Source organism: Lupinus angustifolius, chromosome LG08 (genome assembly GCF_001865875.1).
Source record: "Lupinus angustifolius cultivar Tanjil chromosome LG08, LupAngTanjil_v1.0, whole genome shotgun sequence".
Taxonomy (NCBI): Eukaryota; Viridiplantae; Streptophyta; class Magnoliopsida; order Fabales; family Fabaceae; genus Lupinus; species Lupinus angustifolius.
This window is the reverse complement of record NC_032016.1, coordinates 21,674,776-21,686,921: the sequence shown is the minus strand read 5'-3', so window position 1 is coordinate 21,686,921 and position 12,146 is coordinate 21,674,776. Positions and strand designations below refer to the sequence as shown.

General features: G+C 36.5%; 1 protein-coding gene across 5 annotated transcripts; it reads left to right on the top strand.

Moving 5' to 3' along the window:
• On the top strand, window positions 4,415–11,489 carry LOC109355156 (transcription factor GTE4-like). Of its 5 annotated transcripts, none has more exons than XM_019598129.1 (6): window positions 4,416–4,669; window positions 4,905–7,953; window positions 8,043–8,088; window positions 8,181–8,294; window positions 8,416–8,491; window positions 10,341–10,953. In XM_019598129.1, exons 2-5 carry the CDS (start codon window positions 4,984–4,986, stop codon window positions 8,472–8,474), a joined length of 3,189 nt encoding a protein of 1,062 aa, XP_019453674.1. In that variant the 5' UTR covers window positions 4,416–4,669; window positions 4,905–4,983; the 3' UTR covers window positions 8,475–8,491; window positions 10,341–10,953. The 5 variants fall into 5 exon arrangements, with proteins under 5 accessions (XP_019453676.1, XP_019453675.1, XP_019453674.1 ...); XM_019598132.1 differs by having other exon boundaries at window positions 4,417–5,941; window positions 6,110–7,953; XM_019598133.1 differs by having other exon boundaries at window positions 4,418–5,933; window positions 6,312–7,953.

Genomic DNA, 12,146 nt, shown 5'->3' with positions numbered 1-12,146 from the left:
TCGGATAATAAAAATCTCCCGATTTCGGTTTACGATTAGAACTTCGAAACATGGAATTCGGAGTGAAAAATAATTAGAAATGTGTTCTGGACAAACTTGGTGTCTATCTTGACTTGAAATAATATTTCGAAGCCAATGGCGAATCGAAATTCGATTCTGAGCTACAGAACTCAAAAACACGTTATTGGGCCGAATTCGAGTGAGATTTGGCCCCGACAGCGGTCCAAAACCGATTGTCTCCGAAAATTATGAAAATTTACCACCAAATTGGAAATAGAATTACAAGACTAAAACTCAACTAGCGTTTCGTCTAATTCTTTACCGAAAATTCCCAGCAATTCATTTTCGAAAATATAATTAATAAAAATATTAATAAGATCTTATAATTCAAAATCGTAAAATTCGCGGTGTTACACATTTTCGTAATAAAAATAGAGGAACTAAAGTCTAAATACTTAAATAGTTTATCTGTATTATACAGAAACCAATTTAAATTTTAATATTGCTAACCTATAAATAAGCTGAAAAGGAAAATCAGAGAATCTTATCTCCACCCTTTGGTTATAATGTAATAATTCTTGTCCCGCACAACAAAAAGTTGTCACTTATTTAAAATAATTTTTTTTTAAAATACAAATTAATATTTTTATATGATTTGGAGGATGCTGATAGATTAGGGACATATAGACATGATAATTTTGGGATAAAAGATTTCATTCCCTTTGATTAACCTTATAAAGGTTACGAATACTATTGCAATAACAATAATAGCTTTGCCTATAAAAATTTTATATAATCCACAACAAAGTGTTTGAACATTTTGGATTAAGGAAGCTAGGTACTTATCAGTGACCAAATATCCTAATAGGCTTATCAGAAACATAACCAGGTGTATGGCGCAGTGACCTGGAGGATAATATCACCCTGCCATTCTCATTCATTCTTTAATAGTTGATGATGAGATCTCTTTGAAAGAGTGTTGGTGTACAAATAATCAAATGATTGATTGTCATAGTGAAAATTTATACACAATGATTAAATAGTTTGTTATGATTAAATATGAATAATATGAATAATATAAAGGATAGATAATAATGTATAAATCTTTTACATTGTCGACGACTCAGTTAATACATTTTTTTTATGAGTGGAGATCCATTTACTCTAAGAAGAAGTTTAAAATATTTACTTCACAACTTAGTCATTAACTATAGGGAAGTCCAATAATTTGAATTAGTAAGTATATATATATATCATTGAATTTCTCTAAAATTGGTTAAGATGTAAAGTAAGTGAATACCTTCTTTTTTTTCTTTTATCTTTTATCCAAAATAACATTTGTGTTAATACTTACATGGTGAGGTGGTTGTGTTAAGCATTGGGCCTTCTGGTCATTGCATTGAGCCCAACTTCTGTCTAGAGCACACTATTTTTCCGTTGTTTGTGACAATGCCAGTTGGTGATGATTTTTGTGGTGATTATTCTTAATCTATAATTTTCCCTTTTGTATTGGCTTTCCTATAATTTTCTTCACATTACAGATTTCCTCCAAAATTTGGAGATTACCACATAGATTGTGCTTCATGGTTCACGGTTCACGGTTCACTCGATTGAAGTTATTCATTATATAATTGATTTGGTGGTTAGGTTTTAATTACCTTTTTGCAAATTCAATTAGAATAAATCTTTTCACAATTTTTCTTGCTCTGCCGAGTTCTCTTATTATATTTAACATCATTGTTTTGAGTTATTTGTAAAACATAAAATTCTTTTTGAATAGAACTCGTACCAACTTCACTCGATATAATATAATACAAACCTAAAGATGCATGAACAAACTAAGTTACCCTATGCTAGCTAATCATGGGTTGCCACTTAAAGTGAGTCAAGCTAGGTTAGCTCACTTTGGTAGTGGGTAAAGTTCTAGCCAGTGAGACTTAACCCACCATAAGTACAAGTTGGCTTATTATAATAATAAATTTTAAAAGTTTCAAAATATAAAAATTAATAGACATCATAATTCTTTTCATCAAAATATTTGGATTGTATGTTTATGATCCATGAAGATATAATGAATTTTGATTTTAGTTTACATAATTTATTATTTTGGGTTTGGGCTTATTTCAAAATTTTGGTTTTAGTCTATAACTTGTGATGTGAGTAATTCATATAACTGAAATTAGAAATATCAGCTAAAATAAGGACTAAAAACTAAGCAAAAAACATAGGGATTAAAATCAATATTGATTAAGTTTTCATCTACCAAAAACACATTCAAAGGAAAGATTTATATTGAAACATGTCACAAACTAATGATATAAAAACCGTATCGTACCGGTCGATTCAGCCAGAAAACTAGTACTGTACAGATGTTGAACCGGTCAAGTATCAAAACCGGTCACCGATCAAATTAGTCAAAACCGATAACCGGCCGGTATTTGACTAAACTAACCGGTTTATACACATATTTTTTTTTTGAAAAAAACTAATAAACTCATTACAAGGTGATCCATCTTTCCAACCCTTCTTCAACACTTCAAGACACATGTTTCCAATGCATACTTAGATTACACCTTTTGGTTCTTAACATTTTTGTGTAATCTCAGTGACATTCTTGTAATCTTGGAGTACTGTCTGAAAATAGGATTTGGTGAAAAAATATAATATCAATATGAGACAACTTTGACTCATTGATGTTAAATGTTAAAACTCCAAATTTATTTGTTTTGTTGAGTGAGTTGTGAACTTGTGTCATTTATTTATATTTTGCGGTTGCTAAGTGATACTCTTGGATTGATATATGTTTTGTAATTTAGACTTTGAATTTGTTAAAGACTTAAAGTTGTTTGTTTATGTGAATTTTGAGTAGATTATGAATATGGATTATAAATTTGAGTATCTGTCTATTTGGAGAAAAAAATTGGTATAGGTTTGTGTATATATAAATATAAGTAGGTATGTCCGATTTAACCAGCATGCGGCCTAATTACTAAACCACTGGTTGAACAACTATACCAGTACCCTGACCGGTTTGATAACCAATACGGTTTTAACAATAGTGTCTCAAACCATACAAACAAAAGGCATATTTAGAAATTGGAAGGGTAAAGAACACAAAAAGGATGAGGTGAACTAGAAGACAAATAATAGGTCGCAAAGAGCTATAATGTTAATTGTTCATTATCAGGGTTATATTTTAGGTAATAATGGTGAAAAATGAAAGGATCTACAAAAGATCACCCTCAACTTTTTAAATTTTCCATTCAAAATTAGGTAGTCAAATTATTTCAAAACTTTTTGGGTGGTTCCACTGTTTTAAAAAAACTTATATGAAAATACATGTAGCACATTATATTTAGAGGTAAGTATATTTTATGATTTTTTATGCTATCATTTAAAATTAAATTTAATTAAAATTAAAATATTTAATGTGTTGTCACGATTTTATTAATTGTTTTTACATGATTTCGTCTAAAAAAAATCTTTCTCTAAGTAAGTATGGTTATTACATGTTTTCTGTGGGAGGATAACTCTTGGACAGTAAGTTTAATTATTAGACACTAATGAAAGTAGTGGCTCAAATACCTTAACTTCATTCTCAATCATGAGCTATGCAACCTATTTATTATCTTTGAAAGAGTCATACAATTTATTTTATAATTGTTTATATTGTATAATAAATTAAGCAATTTTCTCTATTTTTTATTCCTATAATGCAACTCTGTCATTAAAATCTAATAACACTTCATTTTTTTGCTATTCAATCTTTATTATTATTTAAATATTCTCAACCAGTATAACACTTAAGAACAGTGCTACAATTGCACCATGGTGTTGCAATTAAGGATATCATTCTTAATGCTTAAAGACAAAATAAAAACCCTACTAAAGGAATAACTATCTTGATTTCAGAAGACAACATAAAAAGACCGATGTGAAATAAAAAAGAGACTACACAAGTGCAGAATTGGGCTCTAGATGTTTAACTAACGGCCTTATATACGGCTTTGACCCATAATTGAAAGGAACAACACTAATGGAGATGCTAAGTTGTTTTTATACACATATTTTAAATGACAAAAATATGATTTATAATAAACAAATAAATAAAAATATTATCACATGTTACTTTTTATATGTTATTATATGGTACTACTTACCTATATATTGATGAAGATGATCTTTACTCAATATCAAAATTGGTAAAAACGCACTAATAAGCTCTCACCGCCCAACCGGCGCGTGCGTATACCCATAGAATTTGTAGAACCAGCAGCTCACTAAACAGGAGAGTACTAAGCACGCGCAACTCGTCCGCTTAAGAAAACTTTTCAAATATTTTGTAAAGAAACTCCCCGCCACAATACCCCTCACCCTATTTTTTCCGCGTGACCCGCACGTCCCTCCCTAGCCCCATTCTAATTGGTACGTTTACGACACTGCACCAATCCCATCGTGAATACGGGTTCCAATTTTCGGTAATATAACGCTTCCCGGGCACGCTCTGTAGTACACTCCAAACGCGTCAAATGATCAACGGTTCTCACGAATCCACCGTTGCCGTTTACCTTTTATTACAATCTCATAAAACGACCTCCGTTTTGATGATGAGAGAGAAAGTATGACGACAAGTTCTGGAGAGAGGAAGTGAGATCTGATCGCAACGAAGGTAAACAAAACTTCGTAACCCTAGAATTTCTTTCTCCCTCTCTCGATGCGTTTTTCTGGGTCTGGTTCTTAATTTTCCTCTCTCTCTCTGTCTCTCTCTGTGTTCAGAAGAAGGTTTTGAGTGAGGCATAGAATTTATTAGGGTTGTTTTTCACTTTTTTGGTTCTAGAAGGAAGCCCTAGAAATTCTAGGGTTTCAGTTTTTTATCCTTTCGTGTTTTTTTGTTTTTGAATTAGGTGATTATTTAATTCGTGGGTGTTTAAAACCCTAAGATTTTGGGGATTTTGGGTTGGTGTTGGAAATTAGGGTTTGTGTATGGCTTCGGGCCATATGGTTGGAGGAGATGATGGAGACAGAGAGAAGAAGAGGTTCTTGGAGGGCAAGGTTTACACCCGGAGAAAGTTCAAAAGCACCAAGAAAGATCCTAGCATCGTGAACACAGTTACTGCCGCCACCACATTGGCTGAAAATGACAGCGCCACCATTGCCGCCACCACCACCGCCAATTTTGTGATTAACAACAATAGCACTGTAAAGTGTGGTGACTCTGATAAGGCCAAGAGTAATAGCAATATCATTTCAGGTATTATACTTCCTGTTGCAGTGCCAGAGGATGGGAATTCGGCCCAGCCACAAGTGAGTTCAGCAGAGGATAGGAATTCTGCTCAACCACAAGTGAATTCAGGAGAGGGTGAGGATTTGACTCAGACACAGGTGTGTTCAAGAGAGGATGAGAAATTGGCCCAGGAGCAAGTGAATTCGAGAGAGTATGAATACTTGGCAAAGCTTCCAGTGAATTCAACCTTAGATGACGAGGGTTCAGCTCAGCCACAAACAGAATCAATGTTGGAGGATGGGAATTCGGCTCAGCCAGAGGTAGATACAACATTGGGTGATGAGAATTCGGCTAAGCTACAAATGGACTCAACATTGGAGGATGAATACTTGGCAAAGCTTCCAGTGAATTCAACCTTAGATGACGAGGGTTCAGCTCAGCCACAAACAGAATCAATGTTGGAGGATGGGAATTCGGCTCAGCCAGAGGTAGATACAACATTGGGTGATGAGAATTCGGCTAAGCTACAAATGGACTCAACATTGGAGGATGAATACTTGGCAAAGCTTCCAGTGAATTCAACCTTAGATGACGAGGGTTCAGCTCAGCCACAAACAGAATCAATGTTGGAGGATGGGAATTCGGCTCAGCCAGAGGTAGATACAACATTGGGTGATGAGAATTCGGCTAAGCTACAAATGGACTCAACATTGGAGGATGAATACTTGGCAAAGCTTCCAGTGAATTCAACCTTAGATGACGAGGGTTCAGCTCAGCCACAAACAGAATCAATGTTGGAGGATGGGAATTCGGCTCAGCCAGAGGTAGATACAACATTGGGTGATGAGAATTCGGCTATGCTACAAATGGACTCAACATTGGAAGATGGGAATTCAGTTCAGCCACTATTGGATTCAACGTTGGTGGATGGTAATTCTGCCCAACCACAAGTTTATTCAACATTGGAGGATGTGAGTTTGTCTTGGCCAGTTGTGAATTCAACATTAAATGATGGGAATCCGGATGAACCGGCATTGAATTCAATATTGGAGGATAGGAGTTCAGCTCAGCCACAAGTAGATTCAACATTGGAGGATGGGAATTCAGCTCAGCATATGGTGGTACTGGTTTCTGATGACTTGTGCAGCCGTCAGCAGGATGATGGTGGACCTTCGAGCCCCTACCATTGGCAGGATGCAGTTCCTATGACCCATGACCAAACTTTCGGAAATGGGGATGTGGAATTGCGGCAGGATGACGATGGAACATCGAGCCCCAGCCATCAGCAGGAGATGATTCCTAGCTCTCAGGACATGCCTTCAGGAAACGGGGATTTGGTGCTGCAGCAGGATGGTGGTGGACATTCAAGCCACAGCCATCGGCTGGACATGGTTCCTTGCATGCAGGTCCTGCCTTCGGGGAATGGGACTGTGGAGCCATGGATGGTTGACCCGATGAAGATCAGTTTGATCTCAAAGTCAAAGCAGGAGAAGCAGGAGCTACGATGGAAGCTTGAAGATGAGCTGAACGTTGTGAGAAGTTTGGTCAGGAGGATTGAATTGAAACAGGGGCAGGCTGGCAGGTATGGTACTTTGAATGTGTCAATGGGTGGTGAAGCTGGTAATGGACGTAGAGCAGTTCGTGCTCACTCAGAGGTGGCATCTGCTGGTGTTCCACGAGAGTCTACAAGGCCTTTGCAGCAGTTAAGTTTTTCAATGTTGGAGAATAGTCATGGGGCCAATGAAAATGTTGAGAGGGAGAAGAGAACGCCTAAAGCAAACCAGTTTTATTGTAATTCGGAGTTCTTGCTTGCAAAAGATAAATTCCCACCTGTTGAGAGTAACAAGAAGTCAAAATTGCACTGGAAGAAGCAAGGTGGGGGAGAAATGGGACATGGTCTTGGGATGGCATCTAAGTTTTTCAAGAGCTGTAGTTCATTGCTTGAAAAGTTGATGAAACACAAGCATGGCTGGGTGTTTAACGCTCCTGTTGATGTTGAGGGTCTTGGTTTGCATGATTATTTTACTATCATCACACATCCAATGGACTTTGGTACTGTGAAGTCAAGACTGAGCAAGAATTGGTACAAATCACCCAAAGAGTTTGCAGAGGATGTGAGACTCACTTTTCGTAATGCCATGACATATAATCCTAAGGGACAAGATGTTCATGTAATGGCAGAGCAGCTATCAAAGATATTTGAAGAGAGGTGGGTTATAATAGAGTCTGATTACAATCGTGAGGTGAGATATGGCATAGAATATGGGGCAACACCCACTGCACCTTCACCCTTGTCTAGAAAAGTTTCTGCCTTTCCTCCTGCACCTCTAGATATGAGAAGGATTTTGAATAGATCAGAACCAATGACACAAACTCCAAGACCCATGAGCATTACTCCATCAAGTAGAACCCCAGCTCCAAAGAAGCCAAAAGCAAAAGATCCTCATAAACGGGACATGACATTTGAGGAAAAGCAAAAACTAAGTACAAACCTCCAGAGTTTACCTTCTGATAAGCTTGATGCTATTGTGCAAATCATTAAGAAGAGGAATTCAGCACTTCATCATCACGATGATGAAATTGAAGTTGACATTGATAGCGTGGATGCTGAGACTCTCTGGGAGCTTGATAGATTTGTGACCAATTATAAGAAAAGTTTGAGCAAAAACAAGAGAAAGGCAGAACTTGCTCGAGCTAGAGCAATTGCTGTCCAGAATGCCATCCAGAAGGTAAATTATTGAATTTTAACTTGTAATTGCCAGTTTGTGCTCTGTGAAACTATTATTGCTAAATCACAAATTTTCTTTGCTCTCTGTAGAGCCGGGCACCAGTTGTGGTAGAGGTTCCAAGAGAAACACAAGCTGGTAAACTCTTGAGAATTGGAATTGTGGTCATCTAGTGGTCTATTTATCTATATCTTTTAATTGAAATATATTTTCTACCTGTTTTTTAGCAGATGAAAGAAATGATCACCCATCCATGCCTGTGCATGGGGGAAATCATGCAGATAATGGGAGTAGGTCAAGTAGTACAAGCAGCTCAAGCAGTGACTCTGGATCTTCTTCAAGTGGTACTTTGATTAATTTTATATAGTTGGCATGTATCTTACCGGTTGACCGTTGTTATTATACATGATTTTGTAATGTTGAAGTCAAATATTATGTCCTTCTGATTTGTATGTGTCGTTGCAGATTCTGATAGTGACAGCTCATCCACATCTGGATCTGATGAAGGGCCGCAAAGGACCTGATTATAATACCATGTAAGGTAGAGTGTTAAGCAATATTTATCTCGCTCTATGCTCTGTGACTGCTTATTGTGTGTGCCTTCTGCATCATTATTTTTTTACTGTACTATAAAATGTTTTGTTGCTTACGAATGATTGATGAGGTTTGCCATGTGTGTTTTTGGTGCCCTTGACTTGTAAATGGATTTTTGCAAACACAGTCAATAATTGAGATAATTAATAGTCAGGTGATATTTTTAAAAATCTATGCCTAGTCGTTTGCTCTTCCTTCCTCTTAGTGTTTCTTTGTTGGCAAGTAGTGGGATTATTGCCCATCTGAAGACTTGGTTCTTCTAAGGTCTCAGTAAGAGGAAAGAAAGGGTTTACACAATTGCATAATGTCATTAACTTTAGTGAACAGACATACATATATTTTATACCAGAACCTTGCTGTAGAATATGTATTAATTTATGTACGTATTATGGGTTCACAAGCTTTACCTTTTAGAGAGGGATATTAGGGTGCTTTTGTTACAGATAGAGATCATATCTTTTACTCTTTTAGCATTTGATATGGTGTTTTCTTGTTGTGTGCACGAGTGTCTGAACAATGCACTTTTGGATGGGTTTATTTACATTTCTCTGTAGTTCTATAGTCTGTTTTTCTCTTGGGAGCTTCTATGTCTAAATGAAATAGATATGAAGGGACTTCAAATTTAGTTTGTTCTTATTTCATACTTGTTGAGTTTAAGTGAAAAAGTGCAATACCAAAATTAGTTTATAGGCACCATGAGCATAGATGAGTTATTCATTTTGCTTTTTATGTCAGAGATTCGACAAAATTTTACTGTTGACCGTCTAACACGGCCTTCACGTTTTACCAGGACTTAGGACTCACTAGTATAACTTTAAACGGATGTTAGTTCAAGTGATACATGCTTGATCCCCTTAAGTAAGGTCTCGGGTTTGAGTCTTGTGAATGGAAAAAATACCCGCTGGTAGAGTTAGCTTTACATACCTGTGGATGTTTCCGACTCGGACATGATTGCTTCCAGTGCGAGGATATATGTGGGAAACAAAAAAAAACACATAGGTAGGTTTCATGTTGCTGTTTATATATTCGGAAATTTTACGAGACATATTTTGCTTATTTACATTTTGAAGAGTTGTCTAGAAGATTGCACTATTGTCGATACACATACCTATAGCCCTTCTGGTTGAAATATTAGAAGTACGGTTGAGTTTAAATTGTAATATTCTTAATCTGCGAAGCTATGTTTGGTTCCTTAGCTTGGAAACCTCTAAAAATATGATTAATAAGGCGTTGGTTTAGTGGTGTAAGGCTCTATTGGATCCTCAAGGTCGATGGTTTAATTCCTGGAAGCGACACTTGTAGGGAGGGGGCACCTACGAACCTGAAAAGGATTAGTTCTTTACTCAAAAAAAAGTGAGAGATACCCTTGGTAGTACAAAAAAACTTCTAAAAATATGTTGTCCCTGGAACTGCTAGCTACTTGTAGGAGCTGTATATTATTACATTATTTTTCAAACGTGATTTTCTTTTTGATTGTATTGCCATGCCCTTATTTGGTGCTTTGTCAGATCTCCTAATTTTGATGGTTTTTTTTTGTCGTATGAGTTTGTGTCTTGGATTTCGAAATGGTGGTTTGTTTTCCTTGGGTAGCTAATTGTCAATACACTTTTGTTATAATAGGCCCTCGTTCTTTTAATTATTATTTTACATTGCTCAGTGTTACAGTTTTTCAAAATTTAACACTATACTTAGAATTGGAGAACGGTGCAATTGCTTGTCTGACATCATTGGTCATATAATGTGTTAGAACTACTGCTTACTGTCCCCTCATTATTTGTTTACATTTCATGTAGCAGATTTCATTGGTTTAGAGTAGATGATGTGACAATTGCATAGTTGGTTCATAGAGTAATCATTATGAAGCCCCCGCCAGTGATGTAATCCTGCTGATGCTGCAGTGTGGGATTTTTACTTCCTATTTGTTGGAACCGTTGCCCCATTGCTATTCGGGCCTAATTGGAACCCTGGGCTGGAATTCCTGTATAATATTTGGTAGAATGTGATGATAATTTATTTAGTTTTTGGTAGCATGTGTACATCCCTAATGGCTTCTGTGCATCAAGTTCCTTTGATGACTTTCTTTTTTAAGTTTTTGGCAGATTCTGTATTGTTGGTTTTATACATAGATAATCTGTAACTCCTAGTTCTTGAAATATCTCATTTCCTGTAGTTTAGAACTGTGAAAATTGAAGGGAGAATCCAAATTTCCAAATAACAATTTTAGGCGGTTCTTATCTTGTCGATGTAGTTATACAATTTATTTTGCTGTGTGGGATCATATTTGTATCTTCTATGGGAAATAATTTTGCAAGAGCTGATAGGACTTTTATGGGTGACAAAGCTCTTTTCTGCGTGTAATTAACAATGATGTATATACATGGCTATAGCCAATGGTTAAGTTGGATTGAACATTTTTAGCTGATTGATCCACATGCTCGATATATAGAAATACAAATGTTACAGGCATGATATGCTAAACCATTTCTCATAATTTGCCGGGCGCTAGAATGTATTTTCATATTTAAAATTAACTAGCTGAGATACTAAATGGAATTTGATCAAATGTTGACAGGGACGAAATCATGAAAGTGAACTAGTGGCAGCAGGTATAACAGTAATAACGGGCCAGATTATAACAGTAAAATTAACACATCTGCATGAAAGGTTTTCATATTATAACTCCAAGAATATCTACATACGCTCAAACACATAGCCACCAACTCACTACTATTCATATTTAAACTGTCCCTTTTGACGAGGGACATATGGGCCAAGATTCAATGCTCTTCCTCCACTCTGTTTCTTTCTCTCCAACAAGAATCACATTAGTTGTCTCTGCCATTTCTGCTATGGTTTCATCGAAGTAAACCCCATCCCCTTTTCCCTCCTGACCCTGTTGTTTTACCTTCTTTGTTGGTTTAATCATGGTTTCTCCAATCTCGGCCACAGTTTCACCTGCTTCCTCCCTCAGTCGGGCTCAGTGGTAGTATCCAATGACTTGTTCATTGTTTAAGCAGCATTGCCTAATGTTTCACCAATGGTTGGAGTCATTGCCCCACTCCCCTTTCCGTTTTCCTACTTACGTTCTCAATTGGTTCTTGTTCCCTTTGAGCAGCATTTTCTTGCTGGCCTTGTATTTGACCTACAATTTGGGCAACCTCACCTTCCATTCTCTCTCTGAGTTGGCTTTGCCCTCCTGGAAAGCTTTTTTCTCTCATGTTTTCCAATGATTTTTGTTCCCTTTCAACTCCACTGTCATGCTGGCCTTGTACTTGACCTGCAGTATTTCCAACCTATATGATAATCAAGGTCACAATCATGTTATTGCTACAATAGTTCCACTCCAATGGTTGAGTCACACACACATACCACAGTCTTAATATTAATTAAAGTAAACATACACATTAATGAGCCATGGGTAAATAAAGACCTGATTTGGTGCTGCTCTTTTAGCCTCTCCTCTATTTTCCATTGTTCTTATTGCACTCTCTGACTCAACTTTTCCTCTTTCAAGTCCTTCTCTTTCCCTTGATCTTCTGCCTTCTTCCCCTAAATCCTTCTCTAAAAAACCAGCTTAAACACACTGTTATATTTCTTTGTGT